The 17,638-nt window shown below is 54.7% G+C and overlaps 1 protein-coding gene across 1 annotated transcript in view; it reads right to left on the bottom strand.

Annotated features, from left to right (window-relative positions):
- The window catches only part of GAS7 (growth arrest specific 7), a 188,603-nt gene that overhangs the window by 12,287 nt on the left and 158,678 nt on the right, over window positions 1-17,638 (bottom strand). Inside the window, exons 6-9 of the mRNA XM_081806008.1 lie at window positions 13,531-13,620; window positions 10,522-10,637; window positions 8,120-8,194; window positions 3,927-4,152 (exon numbers count right to left, since the gene is read on the bottom strand). Of these exons, the coding sequence (XP_081662134.1) occupies window positions 3,927-4,152; window positions 8,120-8,194; window positions 10,522-10,637; window positions 13,531-13,620 (507 nt within the window). The remainder of the gene's footprint in view (window positions 1-3,926; window positions 4,153-8,119; window positions 8,195-10,521; window positions 10,638-13,530; window positions 13,621-17,638) is intronic.

Genomic DNA, 17,638 nt, shown 5'->3' with positions numbered 1-17,638 from the left:
ATCCCAGGACGCTGAGATCATGACCTGAGCCAAAGGCAGACAAAGACTGAGCCACCAGGACCCTGGGATCACGACCTGAGCCAAAGGCAGATGCTTAAAGACTGAGCCACCCAGGCGCCCCAAGACTAATTGTTTCTTTAAGAACACTGGCTGGGTGTCTTTTTCTACTTGTTCTTAATGGCTGAGCATCTTTGCCCAGGGACAGAAGGCTTCCCGGACGCTTGTCCTCGTGACCTCCTGAGCGGGTCCGAGAGTAGTGAAATCAGCTTAGCGTCAGTGTAGGGTCAGGACCACCTTTTGGATGAGAAATAGAGAGCACCAGAGTGCATTTTAAGTAGAAGGACAAGGGCGGCTTCGGGAAACATTTGTCTTGGCAATGCATGTATGTATCTGTATGTGGCTATGTGGATGCGGGCACCTGCGTGTTCTGGCTGCCCACGGAAAATAAACCGGGGGTCCCAGCCAAAGAAGCTTCAAGCCACTGATCTGGTCCAAACTCTTCACTTCACACATGAAAAAAAAAAAAAAAGGAAGCCGAGAGATGCTAAGACTTGCCCCAGGTCACCAAGCTTGTTAGGGAAAGAGTACCAGTACAAAACTCACGTCTCTTGACTCCCACTGTCTCCCTAAGATCTTCCGTCTGCATGCATGGCCTCTCCTGCATGATGAGACTTCTCTTCCATCAGAAAGAAATTTTCTATTTTCCCTTCCCCAGCTGAAGCCAGGTCTCACTTCCTTTGCGTACAGCAATCTTATTTCTTTAACAGCCTGTCGCCACGAACAGTGGCTGGAACCAGGAGACGAGCAAAGCCTGAAAGACTGCCCCGACGAAATTGCATTTCTTAAGGAGCTCTCACCCCCGACACCGAACATTCAGAGTGGAATTTCAAGGAGCCCTCTGGAAGCAGATGCTAAAATGGGTTTCAGGCATATGGAGCCATGTGATCCACAGCAGATGAATAAATCCTCGGCGCCCCTTCGCCCTCGAGGACACTGTCCTCCCACGGGGCTGCTACTCTCGTTCCCTAAGGCCGCCAACACGGATGGACAGGCTGGGGCCATCAGAAGCTCTCATCGAACATTTGTCACAAGTCCCCCCCCATCAGCCGCATGGTGAAGTCCTCTGTGCTTTAAAGGCCACTGGTCTGCCCAGAGAGAAGTCTGGGGGGCAAGTCGCCAATTGACTGAGTCTTGCCCTTTGCTTCCTCCGGAGCAAAAGCCTGAGGCTGCATGACCATGAGCTGCGATGGAGCCTCTCTGTGAGGCTCATTTGTGAAATGCAGATGCTGACTGCCAAGATGGTTGATAAAACCAAGGCAAAGGAGTTATTCCCTGCACAGAACCTTCTATAACGCTTACACGCTGGGAGACCCTGATACAACAAATACGTATTTTGGCCTTTGTCCTCGGCTCCCAGCCAGAACTCCAGAAAACGTTGTAATCTCCCAAGTGGTAGGGGGGCTAGGAGCATCTTTTGTGCCAATATTTGGTCTCTGACCCTGGTCCCTGACACAGAACTCCTAAATCCCTTGGCATATCCTGGATGACAGGAGCATCTTTTGTTCTAATGAGGTGACCTTGGCGGTCTCCCGGAGAATTTCAGGATGGGGGCTGGTCACCAGAAAGTCCAAGTTATGATTAGAAGCTTGAAACTTTCCGCCTCTCCTCCACCCCCTGGGGAGGGAAGGGGACCTGGAGATTGAGTTAATAAGTAATCATGCCTACATGATGAAAATCTACAAAAATCTATAAATTATCGGGTTTGGAGAGCTTTTGGGTTGGTGAGCACCCCAACTCCACGGGGACAGCAGCTCTTGCGCTCAGGACTCTTCTGGACCTCGCCTTATGTACCCCTTCATCCGGCTGTTCATCTGTATCCTTAATGATGTCCTTTAATGTAGAATAAACTGGTAAATCTAAGTACAGGTCTTCCTAAGTTCTGTGAGCCATTCAGCAAATTATCAAATGGAAGGAGGGTGTCGTGGGGGCGCCTGGGTGGCTCAGTCATTAAGTGTCTGCCTTCGGCTCAGGTCATGATCCCAGGGTCCTGGGATCGAGCCCCACATAGGGCTCCCTGCTCCGCGGGAAGCCTGCTTCTCCCTCTCCCACTCCCCCTGCTTGTGTTCCTGCTCTCACTATCTCTCTCTCTGTCAAATAAATAAATAAAATCTTTAAAAAAAAAAAAAAAGGAAGGAGGGTGTCGTGGGAGCTCCTTATTTGCAGCTACATCAGACAGAAGTGTGGGTAACCTCAGAACCCACTACTTGCAACAGACACCCTGTGGGATGGAGCCCTTCACTGGTGGGACCTGAGCTGCACCTGCTGAGCACCCTGGAAACAATCAAACCGGAGGGTCCTGCTGATGAGCAGCAGGTGCCACCAGGGTTCGTGGGGACCCAGCAGGTGACCTTTCAGAGGTTGAAGACTCAGCTCTCCTGCACACGGGCAGCCTCCCCTGTCCCTCTCCCCCATCAGTGGAGGCTTCTGCCTCCACAGAGGGCAGAGCCCTCGGGGTCAGGACGCGAGAAGGGAGGCCTGAAGGGAACACTGTCTGATCGGTGGCTTGAAAATAACTCACTGCTTTGCACAAGGCAGGAAAAAAACGCCTCGTGGAGCCCCCTCCCCACGCCCGACCGGCAAGTTTCCCGCAAAGTGCTCAGTGGCTGGGTTAGGGTCCCGCTGTGAGCCCTGAAAGTTTCACTCATGGCTGAGTCATCAGTCAACCCAATCTTGGGGCACTAACATCCTTCAGAAGCGGGGAGCTTCTAACAACACTGTTTCTTCCTCCCACCCCAGATCTTTATAGAGCCGCTTCGTGGGTCCCAATCATTTGGGCCCTTCATTCTGCCCTCTGTGTGCAGGGGGGGACCATCGCAGGGTGGGGTGGTGAGACGTGTACAAAGCTGGATTCCTGTTCTCCAACAGCACACATCCCATGGGGACCCCAAAGCCCAGAATGGCGATTCCAATGAGGAAAGCTCTGGAGAACAGATGGAACCGTGAGCTCGGAGTGTGGGAGTCAGGGAAGAGCAGCCGCCTTTGGGAGATGCTACCTTCCTACGGTAGTTAAGGAGGCAGGGTGCCCTCCCAATTTCAAAACGGGGACTCAGAGTTTAAGTGCTTTGCCCAAGTGCCCTGTCGGACTGCTGTGTCTGACTGGGGACAGTGGGGAGAGTGTGGACCCCAGGAGTCAAAGGTCCCCGAGAATGGTGCTACTCTCAAGGGGTCTCTCTTCCTTTAAAAGGTAGCCCTATCAGTCATGCACACTTTAGTATGAATTATTTCATTTAGACACTGGGTTTATTTTCTCCCCCTGAAGAGTAGGTGAGAGCCTGAGATGGAATTTGGAGATACGAGCTGGGGAGTGGGGAAGAGAGGGTCATTTGGAAACACGGAGAAATCCTGAGAAAAAGTAGGCTTAAAAAGATGGGGGTGTCGGAAGGAGCTAGTCAGTTGTCCCTGTTCATTTATTACTTTGGAAAACATTTATTGAGCATCTACTGTGCCCCAGACACTGCCCTGAGTACTAAGGGCAGAGTGAACAGGACAGAAACCGCACTGTCCTCAAGGTCACAAACCAAACCAAACCAACAGATCCTCCCTGTGGCACAGTCTAGCCTCTCCCGAGAGCATGAAGAAATAAAACATGCCCGCAAGGTCCTCCAGCGAAGGAGAGTGGGGGTCCCCTAAGGGACTGAGAGGTACTACCCACTCTCACCTCATAGACGTGTGCCGGGGCGGCTCGGAAGAGCCGAATGCTAAATTTGTAGGAATTTTGTGAGGTGGTTGTTAAAGATGGCCAGTGTTAAAAATGCAATGATCTACACTTAGTAAGATTGTATTAAAAACAAAGGTAATAAAAACTTATAACTACTAGCACTTATGAACCTTTTATGATTCTCCGAGTGGCTGATGGACATTTACACCTCCTGAGGCTCTCTTTCCCGCACTGGAAATCTACACCACGGACCACGGAAAGAGGCCGACGGGACACACCGGAGAGACCACCGCCAGCCACTCAGCAGCACACGGCTGCGCAGAGCCAACCCAGAGAGGCCGCGGGGCCGGCTTACCTTGGCGGAGAACTTGAGATGGACTTCTGCCTCATCCGCGAGGCTCTTCTTCACCTGGGCCCACGCTTCTCCCAGGGAGCTGCAACACGAGGGAGAACGTCAGACCCAGATCGGAGATCTCGGCCCCTCCCCGGGGGGACGGCGGGTCTCCACGTGAGCCATCCCAAACCGAGCTGAGGGGGCCGGTGGTAGCAGAGGCTGGGGAAACATCCGGAAACTCAGAGAACCGGGGGAGATGCGAGAGGAAGGTGGGGTGCAGCTGCAGGGCGGGCCCGGACACCTGCCTGTTATTGTCCCCATGCTTCCGGGCATCCATCCCTGTTCATAGATGGGCAGTGCAAGGGCTTGCTGGTCTTTCAAGGAAGAAGGCCAGCCACCTTTTCAGGGAGAAGCCCTTCGCAAACAGAAGGTGCCACATAGCCCTGCCCGCTGCCAAGCACCTCCGTGGGGGACGGAGGATGGTCTTCTCAACGAATGGTCAGTATACCCACAGGGGAAAAGAAAGAACCCTCGACCCTAACCTGACGCCATACACGTGGATTATCTCAAGATGGATCACAGATCTACAGTGAGAGCGGGCGCCACGCAAAAGCAGGCCTGGGAGGAGTGGGGAACTCGAAAAAAGGCCGACAGAGAAGGTCTGTCCCTGCAGCCAAGCTACACACGAGCCTACAATCCAGAGCTTGGAAGCCAAAAAGGCCCGGGGTGGTGCTGAGTCCGTGAGGCTACGGTCAGCAGGGCGCACGGTCAGTAACCGGCCCCGGGCAGCTTTAGTGGCCTGAGAATGTCACCTGGGTGCCGCTGTGGAGAAGGAGGGAGCCCAGGGTCACGCTCAGGACAAGGTCCAAGGCCCCGCCCCCAGGCTGGGCATTCACAGGTGGGCAGACCCCGTTCCAAACACTCCGATGGGTGCTTCTGAGCGAGCACACTCCCCGGTCCGCCCCCGCTCCCCCAACCCCAGAACTCCAGGCCCCCTGGAATTTAAGGAAAAAAAAAAAAGCAATTTAGAAAAAAAAGCAACTTAGGGGAAAAAAAGCAATTTAGAAATTCTCTCACTTGGGGCGCCTGGGTGGCTCAGTCGGTTAAGCGACTGCCTTCGGCTCAGGTCATGATCCTGGAGTCCCGGGATCGAGTCCCGCATCGGGCTCCCTGCTCGGCGGGGAGTCTGCTTCTCCCTCTGACCCTCCCCCCTCTCATGTGCTCTCTCTCTCGTTCTCTCGCTCTCAAATAAATAAATAAAATCTTTAAAAAAAAAAAAAAGAAATTCTCTCACTTGAAGACAGATTTTTTTCATCTGGCGAGAGGTTAATGAAAGAAATAAAACCTGAGATACATTTCCGTCGCAATACGCAGTCTGAGGCATGCCAAATCGAAACGCACACCACGTCACCGTTACCAACGAAAAAAGGGCCCAAAAGGGCCCAAATCCCATTTCCTTTCCACACAGGCGAGAGAAACGGAAGATGGAATAAATAAGCAGTGCACACACCCTCCGGAATGGAATTTGGCCGCAGCGCCCGATGCCCCGCCCCCCACCACCAGCATCTTCCCGGGCTGCCCCAAGGTTCCAGGCTCTGGCACTGCGCTTGAAAACTGCAAGGTGCACCCCGCTAAGGTCCAAAGCTGTGTGCAAATGCAGAACAGCACTGCTGCATGTCGGGGGGGGCACCCCACGTGTTCACACACCCCAAGGGAGCCTGCTGGGAGGAGTGTGCGCATGCAACCGCGACGGGGTGCGCGTTCACGACCGTGTCGCAGGGGCACAGCGTCCATGCACGCGAGGCGACCGTGTGCTGGGCTGCCCGGGTTTTGTAAGTGCATGTGTGTATATGGCATGTGGCGCAGGCCTGGCTCGTGCAGCTGGGAGCATATGCTGAGCCTCTTGGCAGGATGCAGTGTCCCTGGCAGGAGCCCAGGCCGAGGAGGTGGAAGCCGGAAGACCCGAGAGCAGCACTGCGTTTGCAGGGCAGGGGGATATCCAGGAAAGCCTCCATGCCGGGGCGGAGGGGTGACCTCCCCCAGCCGTGTCCCCCACTTCCTACCCCTGTCTTGGGGCCTAGTGTGCGGGGCAGAAAGGGGCCACCGGGTCAGTGGCAAACCACAGAGGGCCTCTTGGCTGCACGGCGAGCCCACGCAGAGAGGCCTGAATCAAAGCCACCCTGCGCTGGCATGGCCCGTCCCCTGAAGGCTTCAAGCCGCGCGGGGGGATTTGGACTTAACATCGCCGCCGTCCGACGACCACAAGCACCCACGACAGGACGTCCACCGTCCTCGGGGCTCATTTCCCCTTGCAGGAGGGGTTCCAACACGGCCTGCCCCGGAGGGAGGGAAGCACTGGGGAAAAGACCTCGGGGGACCTTTCAACTCTCCCCTCCCGAGTCTGGTTGTCTTCATGATGGGAGGCAAAATTCAGGTTATGTAAAATTAACTGTTTTAAAGAGGACGATACCACGGCGTTTAGTACATTCACCATATTGTGCAACCACCACCTCTGTCCTGGTCCAAAACATTTGTATTCCCGTTATGGACCCCCCCAAATTCATATCTGGAAGCCCTAAGCCCCGCACCCCAGTGGGGCCCCCCAAATTCATGTTGAAGCCCTAAGCCCCCACCCCAAATTCATATGATGTGTCCTTCCCAAATTCGCATGTGGAAGCCCTAAGCCCCCCACCCCAAATTCATATGGTTGTGTCCCCCCCAAAGTTACATGTTGAAGCCCTAAGCCTCCCACCCCAGTGTGGCTGTTATTTGGAGATGGGGCCTCTAAGGAAATAATTAAGGTCAAATGTAGTCAAACGGGGTGAGGCCCTGATCCAGTAGGATTCATGTCCTTATAAGAAGAGACTCCAGAGAGTCTGCTCTCTCTCCACACCGAGGGAAGACCGTAGGGAGAAGGCGGCCACCTACAGATCAAGAGGAGCGCTCTTGCCAGACCCCAACCCCGCCGGCACTGTGATCTTGGACCTCCCAGCCTCCAGAACCAGGATAAATTGTATTCGTGTTGTTGAAGCCGCCCAGTCTATGGGATTCTGTTACAGCAACCCAAGCAGATGAATACGCACTCCAAAAAGGAAACCCCAAACCCATGAAGCTGTTACCCTCCATTGCCCGCTCCCCTGGCCAACCGCCCACCTCATTCTGCCTCCGTGGGTTTGCCTATCTGCACATTTCATATAAATGGAATCCTATCAAGTGCAATCTTTTCATCCCACTTTTTTCACTTAGGATAATATTTCTGAGGTTCATCCACATGGTAGCCCGGATCAGGACCGGATTCCTTCTTATGGCGAAATAATATTCCATCACATATCCATATATCCAGTGCAGATGGATGCAATTTGTTCATCCATCCGTCCCTTGATGGACATTTGGGTTGTTTGCATGTTTTGGATATCATGGATCGTGCTGTTATGAACATGTGGGCACATTTATTTGTCTGAGTATCTGTTTTCAATTCTTCTGGGTCTAAACCTATGAGCGGAATTGCTGGGTCGTTCGGTAATCCTGGTTAGCATTCCGAGGCACTGCCAAATTATTTTCCATTTTCCATTCCCACAGCAGGCTACAAGTCTTTGCCAAGAGATGAGCAGAGAAGCCTTAAGTCTTCCACCACTAGGGACCCCTCTGTGGTTGAGAGGGTGGTGCTGAGCCTCCCCCAGCCCAGGCTCCACCCAAGGTGGTCTGGGCCTCTGCAGCTGGACAGGGAGGGGAGCCTGGGCTTCGGGCCCATGGGAGAGGATTCTAAACAAGGGCCTGGGTCCAGAATCCTCTCCCACCCAGTGCCTCACCAGACTGCTCCCAGAGAGAGGGGCACTGGGTGAGTGTCTGGGGGCCAGTGTCTAGCTACCAGGGCACAGGGCAGAGGGGATGGTAGGCCCTTGGTCACTAGACAGAAAATAATGTGGAATTGCCCACTTGGAGCCAGGCCTATGCAGAACTTCCCCATTTCAGTGGACCATGGCAGCGATCAGGGATCGGTGAGGAGGAACCCCCCCCTTTCCTGTCTGTGGTTTCTCCCCATTTCCGTCACCGTCCTCCACACTCACCCTTCCTCCTGAGCAGCCAAGGAGTTCTGAGAGAGCTTAGCTAGGTTTTTCGCGTATTCCTCTTCGATCTTTATCCTGCAAAGGGAGAAAACCCCACACGTCAGCTCTCCAGCGCCAGGCCGTGGGTCTGACCTGCAGTCCTAGTGCTTACTGACCGCGGAAAAGGAACCCACTAGACCACACGCTCTGAGAGGTCAAGGCCCTTGCCTATACACCCAACACACAGCAGGTGCTTAAAAAACCTTCGTTGGCTGGACGGACTTATGTGAATCTCTGTCTGTTCACCTGTAAAGGGGTATTTCCACCGGTCTCCAGGGCCGGGAAGAAGTGCTCTCATTCACACGGCTCCTAGCCCAGGGCTGGACACACGGGAGGCCTTTAGATCAAGACGTAACTCATGATGGACCACCGGCACACCCGGGGCTGCCTCCCTTCCGGCCCCAGCACTCAGGGCCTAGACCCTCCGACGTGGTGACAGCCCCTGGGAAGCAGGAAAAACACCTGCAGGCTCCCAGCCTCCCTCCCCTCTCCCCATGCCTCCAACTGTCAAGCCAGCAGGGACAAGTATTTCCATGGAAACCAGGCAGTGCCCAGAGCTGGGGCTGATTCCATTTCCCTAGAGAGGGAAGTGGCCTTGGATTTTGCTTCCAGCAGGCGGGCCCTTGACACACTTTCCAGGCAACCCTCTGGAGGAGTGTTCTGTATTATCTGGCACATCTTGTTCCAGTGTTGTCAAAGGCAACGCTCACCGCCTGACTGGTCCTCTGGGGCGTGCTGGGACACCCAAGGCCACCACTTCGAAGCCCCGGGCCCATCACTCGGCAAACAGGAAGGCCCCCGAGGCACTCCGGGACCTGCAGCATCTGTTCCCGGCCGCTGGGAAGCTGATGATCCACGGGTGCAGTGATATGGAACGGGGGGGGGGCCCGACGGAGCCCCCTGGCATCATTCTGAGTAAGATTTATCTTCTGCTTTGCCCTGAGAGACCCACGGCCACGTTCCCTCTCTCACGGGTCTGCCCTCACCGCCACCTCTGGCCGGGTCCCTCTGTCACCCCCTTGCCATTGCTCTGCCCTCCCCAGGGTGACGTGGGCGGCCGGTGTGCAGCCCCCAGCCCACGGCCAACACGTCTCTCTCGAAAGCAGGTCCAAGCGCTCCTAGCTTCACACCTCCAAAGCTCCTCGATGCACACGCCAGGCACATGGCCGGCCTGTCTCTGGAGAGAGCACCGGCATCCCCTCCGAGCCCTGCCCAGCTGCCCTACACAGGGGCCCAGGCGAACACCCCAGCCCCAGCACGCTCCACCTCCGCTCTCGCCTCTCCCGGCTCGGAAAGACCTGCCGAGAAAAGTCTGCATTGCCCACAGAAGGCCAGTGTGCTCTCAGGTGGCAGATCCCGTTTATCTGCTAACACGACATTTTTATGAAGGGACAACACCGTACTTGTGTTCAAACTCTGACTCTATGGCCATTTTTCCTATCCACCTGCTTTATACGGCTATTAGCGCACACCTGAGCTACGCATCCTCTCCATTCCCTACCAGCGTAAAGGCTCGTAAAATAGAGATCTGATTATACAAATAGAAAAGAGGCCTCCGGAGGAAAAGAGGAGGTGCTTTAAAATGCCAAAAAATTATTACTACATTATGGTTATCCTTAAAAAAATTTTTTTAAATATGTTGGCATTTACTGTAAATATTTCCAGCGTGCCCTGGAAACTCCAGGTGGAAGTTGTATGTATGTGTGTGTGTGCGCATGTGTGCAGGTAGGTGTGTGCTTTAGAGGGTCTCAGAACTTGGAGGGACTGACAGGCAGGAAGGTAGAGAAGGAACTTCTCCTTCTACTTTTTCCTGTTTCCATCAGGCTGAATGTACGGTTTCCTCGTTTTCGTTCAGACAAACCATCCCTCAGCAAAACCACTATCATAACCCCTGCACCTGTCACAGTGACCTCACCTGACTCTTCCATCTCACCGAGCTCCCTGAACACAGGGATGGGGGGACCAGGGCCGGGACACGGTTTGGGTTCAAAGATGAATTACAAGGCGACATTGTCCTCTTTTGTTATGACGGGGACAGGGCTTCCAATGAGGGCCGCCACGCAGGTAAGTCAAGGAGCTAAGCAGTCTATGTGGGAAGACAGCAGGGAGTGGTGGAGACTGTGGCAAACCAGACCTCATGCTACCTCTACGGGGTGGCTGCCACTTGGCTCCGGTCCATTGTTCTGTGAGCCTTTCTTGCCAGACTTTCGGCCTTCTCAAGACAAGCCAGAGCCCCCCAGCCTCACATTCCCCGTGGTGCTAACCAGGCCCAGTGCTCATCCCGGCCGCTCCCCGACCTCAGGCTCAGGGGCCAAGGGGGGGTTGTCCGCAGCCGCAGGAGCTGGGAGGGGCCCGGGCCTCACCTCTCCCGGATGAATTCTGACATTTCCTTCTGCATCTGCTTGCCCTTCAGTTGCTTCTGAAGCAGGAGCTCAAACCCAGCCACCGTGCCATTGCCTTGGGGGTCCTTCTTATCAGCCTAGAAGGGACACAGAAGCACGAGAGATTAGGAGACAGGGGTGCCCAGAGCCGCAGGGAATGGAGCGTGGGGAAGGTGGTCCCCGAAGGGACCCGGGTGCCCCTGGTGAGCGGACCTCAGCCCAAGAGCAAGGCTGTGGCCACTGTCCCACCTCGTGTCTCTCCGGCTGCCCCCCACCTTCACATGTGCGCTGACGCTTGAGCCCTGCAGCCGCTGACGCCCCCCCCTCCCGCCCCCCAACGTCCATGGCCCTCAATTCTCCCAATCTGGGAAAGAAAAGGAAAAAGGGCAAGGTGCCAGGGTTGACATCCCAGCTGGGAAGTCTTGGGCAAGCTCTCCACTTGGTCCAAGCCTGAGCTGCTTCATCTGTGAAGCTGGGGAATACTGGCATCCACTTCCTGTGGTCATTTCAGGATAAGCGGCCTCTGGAAACGGCTTAGCACAGTGCTGGCCAGACCTTAAATGCTCAGTAAGCGGTATCTACTACTAGTCAACTTTTAACTAAATCAGGACTTGGGGAAGATGGCCAAGTCAATGAAATGGGAGCTCAGTACCGGATCCATTTGCAAGCAAATACTCTCAAAATTTCAGAGTTAAATGTTCTCTTTTGTTTTGCCTGCATTTCCTCAAGGACACCTGAATACCTCTTTCCTGCCTGGCAGCCCCTAGGCTCAGCCTTCCCTGCAGGACATTCGTCCTGGCATCTGCCCACATGGCTCTCAGAGACTTGTCAGGCCCAGGCTGGTACCCCACCTAAAGCCACGTTCTCCCCCATTACAGCCCTTCCCCACCAAGAATCCAGAGTCAGATGCTTTGGTACTTAACGGAAGGGGTTAAAAATGCATCTTTTGATTTCAGACAGGTGCGTCGGTGAGGACCCTGTCCCAGGGTCCAGCCCCGGGTGACACAGTCAGGCCTTTCCAATCCTAGGCTGTGTCCCCCCAGCTCCCCCCTTTGCAATAGGACTGAGTTGCATCTCTAAGAACCCTTCCAGAGCAGATGTTTAGGAAAAGGGAATTTTGGAAATTTCAGAAAGGGGCGGGTGATGTCTACAAAGAACCCCACTTCCTATCATCAAGCATTTGAAAAGTTTATGGACATCCCCCGCCAACTCCCCCCACCCCAACATGGGATCCCCTTTCCTCGGCTGTCCTGACAAAAAGCCCGCTGGGCCACACTGCTAATACCTCTTGTGAAAGGGAGATCACTACCCCCCCGGGACGCACAAAGTCATGGCACGGCTGCTCTGGCCAATTAAAAGCTTCTCCAAGTATTTTTAAGATCTATGCACCTCATCATGTAAATGCTACACCGTGGTTAAAGCAAAAGAAAAATCCCCCAAAATACAGAGCCCCAATCTGCCTCCCACAATGGATGGGCGTGCCGAGTGATGTGTCCACACTCAGGAAAACCAGCCAGAAACGGTGGGCTTGAATGACTGTGTCAGCAGGGAGATTTGTTAGAGGAAAAAGTGGTAGTCGGGAAAATAAAACCCAGAGTAAGTAGCAGATCCCGGCAGAGCCTGAATGAGGATGAGAGCGCACAAACATCGCTCTCTTGGATGCCAACCAGTGGCGGGGCCCCAAGGCTCCCCAATGCCCCCTCGTGAAACCCCATGTACCCTGACCTCCAGCTCCTGGGGTGTGCATTCCCAGGGCGCCAGCTAGTCTCCCCTGAATGCTCTGCTTCCTGCACCCCTCTTTAGGAATGACGTCTGTAATCTCAGCCACTTCTCCTCATCTCTGTGGAGCGTCCTGCCACCATCCTTCTTTAACTCCTGCACCTGCTGCTGATGTCCACCCCCGCCCACTCACAGCCCTCCCCGCACGATGCTTCTGAACCACATCACATCCTATTCCAACAGCTTCCTACTGCAAACAGAGGGAACCCCAGTGTGCTCACAGGGCCTACAGGGTCTCATACACTCTGACCCCTGCCGCCCGAGAGAACCTTCCTCACGATGTTTGCTCCCTGCACAAATCCCCCCGAGACCAGGAAGAAACACCAGCAGGGCCAACAGGAATCGCCGGGTATCTTCGAGAACGCAAGTGACTTGTCAACAGAACACAGCACTTCTGTCTGGTGCTTGGGTAGCAAATCTAAAAACGGGTAGCAATCCATTCTGCATGGTGGGGAAACAAACAGCTTTTATTCTGTTTATTTATTGTTCCTCGGGGTCCCTGCAAAAGTTGTTGTTGTTTTTCTCCTAAAGTGTACAAGTCAGTGGTTTTTTAATATGTTCACAAGGTTGAGCAACCATCAGCACTATGTGAATCCAGAATGAGGTGATCTCACTTTGAAAGTCATTGCTGACTTTAAATGCCCACGCCAAGGGCTATTCCTAGAGTGAGCAGGTGGGCTGTGCATTTGTCAAAAGATACTTATTTAATTGTGGGAAAATACACATAAGATAAAATGTACCATCTTATCCGTTTTTGTTTTTTTTTTAAGTAGGCTCCACCCCCAGCCTGGAATCCAATGCGAGGCTTGAACTCACGAGCCTGAGATCGAGACCTGAGTGGAGATCAGAATTGGACGCTTAACCGACTGAGCCTGCCCAGGCACCTCCACTGAAGTTGGCTTTAGGCTCTTGCCCTTACCGAGCAGCCAAGAAGTGATCCTTGTGCTTATCTGCATCCTGTCCAGGGTTTCCGTGTTGCCCTGAATGAAAATCCTGTTGATTCTCTGAGATTTAGGGAATGATCTGGATTCCAAAGAGGGTCTTAAATTCCTGCCTTGGACCCTAAATCTACCACCAGCTTTCAACTGGAGAGGACCCTCTTTTTTGAGCTCCAGACCCTTCATGCCCCTTCTGGGTGTCCACTCCTGATCCTCAGGGGGAAGGGCCTGGTGGGGGATGGTCACACGGTGAGGGAAACTGAGGCACACTTACCCAGAAATAGTCACAATAGCTCCACTCGGTCGGTTTCAATAGCTGCTGCTCTGGCATCGTGTCTGGGTGTGGGAACGTCACGCAGTTTATCTGCAGGGCACAGAACAAGAAAGGAAACACCTTGTCTGGGGGGTTGGGAGCAGCTGGGAGGGCTCTGCCCCTGGAACACAGCATCACCGAGGTCTCCCGTTAGCGCCAGCTTGACAGGATGCGCACTGAAGTCCTGGGATGCTCCAGGGGCCCGCATTTCAAATGAGGGGCAACAGTACTCACGCCTACCCCCGAGGGGCTGGAACCGGTCCCAACGCTCTGAAGGGCAGTGTAACAGGATCCATCAAAACCGCACATGACCTGAGCCCCCAAACCAGGGACTGCAATTCAAAAAGCACGCCCTACGGATGTATCTGCGTGTGCGTGCAATGATGCACGCACAGTCTTTCAGACCCATCTGTAGCAGCAAAAACACAACCCCACTGTCCATGAGCAGGGGAGTGGTTAAACAGAGCACAGGCCGGGGGCGGGGGGTGGGGGGGCATCTCTGGCATTTGCATGGGCAGCAGAAGACACCGGGAGAAAGTTCTTATGTGTTAATATGGAAGGTGCACCAGGTCCTATTATTAAGTGGGGAAGAAAAAAAACAAGATGTAGAATAGTATTTATAGTATGCTTCCATTTGTGTAGAAAGAGAGGAAGAGAAGAGGAGAAAATATGTACACATTTGGTTATTTATCTATAGAATACTTCTGGAAGCTGATAACCTCACTTCCTTCCAGAGAAAGGAACTACTCGGCTGAGAGGTTACCGTGTGCGTTTTAATCACCGAATGTATTCTACAAAGAGAGTTGAAAGCGATCACGCAGGGTGTGTGCTTGGGGCTGGCCCTCGCCCAGGAGAGGGCAGTGCAGACATTCCTGGGGCCTGTCTCAGACTTTCCTGCCCAAGCATGTCCGCGGTGTCCCAGCTTTCCCCGCCAGGTGGAAGTGGTTTTACCACTGCTCTTGCTGGTGGCGCTTCAAGCCCAGGATCCGCTCCTGGGGAGCCTGTTCACTGGAGTTCTTTGTAAGCCTCACCGTGGAGCCGCCTGATGTTCGAGGCAGGAACTGTGCAGAAAACCCTGGGGTTCTGGACAGAGGCCTCAAACTCTAATGTGAGGCAGCTGTGCAAAGAGGTGAGATCCCGCCTGCACGGAAACTGTGGTTTGGGGTGGGGGCGACCGGCCTCCGCTTTGGCAAGGGGTGGGGTCTGCGGAGATCTGTGCAACGAGCAGATTCCTCTTGGCTCCTGCTAGCTGTTGGCAAGCCAGCAGGAGTCCAGTGGGTCGTCCATCAGGTGACACGACCCAAGAGAGGCTGAAAATCGGGAAGAGTGTGTGAAGCGTCTCCATGTTTAAATGTTGGCACGTAATTCAAAGTTAATGGGAATAATAGTGAGGACAACATCAACGACAGCACCGTGTAAGGCAAAGTTGAGTCAGGCCCAGGGGCCCCCAGCCTTGACCTCGGGGTCCAGGGGCTCACGGGCGGCTGAGTGTATGTAGCATCCCGCCCCGGCTGCCAGGGGTCTGGGCCTCGCTTGCAGTCCCGGAAGGACAGCATGGGAGAAGTCCCAGCCAAGGACAGGAGCCCCCTCCTCCGGGATACACACACCTGGTGGAAGGAAGGGCCGAGATGCCCACTCCAGAGGGAAGTAGGGAGGGGTAGGAAAGACCAGGGGGTAGAGGTGAGGGGGATGGGGAGGATAAGGACTCATCCCTGTCATTGCATCTACCACTTTGTAGGGGACACGGGTCCTTGGATGGACTGGCCAGGGGCCCCAGGGTGCCTGCCCTCTGCCTCTACCAACTCTGATTTGGGGATGTCTGCTCCTAGCGGGCCCACAGGGATTCCCCCAGTGCTCCTCCGAGCTCTGCACCCCCTGTGGGCAGCCCGAGAACTACACGCCCGCCAGCCCCCTGGTGGGGAGGCAGTTGTAACCACTGGGAATCCCTGAGGAGCCCTTCCCTCGGGCTCCCCACCAGAAGCCTTGCACACATTCCCACGTCATCATCCCAGCAGCCCCACGAGCTGGGTACCATGGGCCTCATTTTACAGGAGGAAACGAAAGATCACAAAAGCTTAGACTCTGAATCCGGGCTGGGCTGACAGCAGAGCTCAAACCTCAACCGCACTGCTATTCAGAGGAACACTTGCTCGTCCACCGAACGCAGGCAAACGTTTCTCGCGTGCCCCTCGCGATGCTAGATCTTTCCAGCACTTTGCACACATACATTTGTAATTACACTTCTCATGCCGTTTAATTGGCCAGACCGTCTGCTCCAGGAGGGGAAGGAGACCCTTTCCCTGCTGTTTCCCTATTCCCTGGCAAGCACAGCCCCCCGAGGAGTGCTCCAAAAGAGTTTCCTGGTGCAATGACCAAAGGCCAGAGGAGGACGGAATGGTCTCTGTCCTCGACAGTTTTGTAGCCCCTCGAGGAAGGCAAACAAGTACAGAAGTGATTGCACGACTTTGGGATAAATCTACCACTGGGGTAAGCATGGGCGCTGGGACTGCTGGAAGGCCTGGGGCTTGGGGAAAGGAACCTGAGCGAGTTTTAGGGTAATAAGAGAGTGAGGGTTAGGCAGACAGGAGGTGGGAGGTACAGAGGGTTGCAGGGAGGAAAAGGGCCCGGGGTCTGAGGATGCACCCACAGCAGGGGAACGCAGTTAAACTGACGCCGGAGGGGGGCCTTGCAGGCGTGGGAGGCCCAGAAATGTCTAGCAGGACAGTGACCTGACTGGGCTGCTGGTGGGGTGAGCTCTCTGGAGGAAAAACACGGACCTCGGCCACCAGGGAGGCTCCCCAGGGACTGGGAGTCGTGATGGGGGCTCCGAGCCGCGCAGCAGAGAGGATAAGCAGAGGAACATGAGAGACTGTGCAGGGAGACCCCCCAGCACCGAGAAGTGAACTCAGTGACTGTCGACCCAGGGGCGATTTTGCTCTCTTACCACCCCACCCCCACCCGGGGGCATTTGGTAAGGCCAATGGAGACATTTGTGGTTGTTACAAAATGTGGAAACATGTGTGGTTGTTACAAAATGGGGGAGGCACTGCTAATAGTCCCTGGCGGGTAGAGGTAAGCATCCCACCATGTGCAGGACTGCCCCCCACCATGAAGAGTAGCCAACCGAAAAGATGAGCAAGTGGGGAAGCTTTCCCCATGGAAACCTCCAGGTGTGGATTCCCGTGCCCCCCTGGGGGACATTTTCCAGGTTAACACCATCTCCAGGACAAAGCCTGCCCTCCTCCCAAAGCCTCCTGGGCAAAGCACGAGCCTTGAAGGCATCCTCCTCCCCGAAAACACAGGGGACATGCTAAGGAAGAGCTAATAACATACCGAGAAGAGCTAATAACATACCAGCCATTGCCCCAGGTGCTTTACCCACCAGGTGGCTGCCATTATTATCCCCGTTCTACAGAGGAGCAAAGTAAGGCACAGAGAGGTTAAGCAAGTTCTGCAAGATCACACAGCTTGTGTCATGGGAGAGTCCGTGTCTGAAGTCAGGCAATCCGGCTGTTGTTAACTCTCGTCACGCTACCTTCCACACCCCACCCAAGGCAGGGGCTCGGGTAGGAAGGGGTGCTCAACAGGGAGCAGGAGAGGGGGTATGCCTCTCAGTGACTGTTTGGGAGAAGTTCCGGGAGCCACCCCCACCCTCGCTCCTCCTGAGATCACCGTCCGCGACCAGTAACATCTTCACGCTGACACCGACTGTTTTCTCCAACCCTCAGATACACAGAGTAAGCCCCTCTCTTCCCTGAGGCTCTGCCAGGGCAGCCCCCCGCCAAAACTCTCTGGGGCGTTCTAAGGGGGCTGCAACCACCACTTAAGGCCCTGGCCATAACATCACAGCTGCTGAACACACCTGCGACCCACCCAAGGGGCCTGACGTGGGGAGTCCTGAGCGCATCCCCCGTGGCCCCCAGTCCTGGCCCAGCGCCGAGCTGGGTCCTTCACCCACCTATCTGGCAGCTGGCTCTGAATTTGCTGATGTGGGAGGCTGTGGAGGAGGAGAAGTCAGAGCAACAGGGTCTGTGGAAGCAGAAAAGACCCCAAGGGCTCACCTCCAGCC

This window comes from Leptonychotes weddellii, chromosome 15 (genome assembly GCF_054177405.1).
Source record: "Leptonychotes weddellii isolate Sample4059 chromosome 15, ASM5417740v2, whole genome shotgun sequence".
NCBI classification, from domain to species: domain Eukaryota; kingdom Metazoa; phylum Chordata; class Mammalia; order Carnivora; family Phocidae; genus Leptonychotes; species Leptonychotes weddellii.
This window is presented reverse-complemented; position numbering and strand designations above follow the sequence as displayed.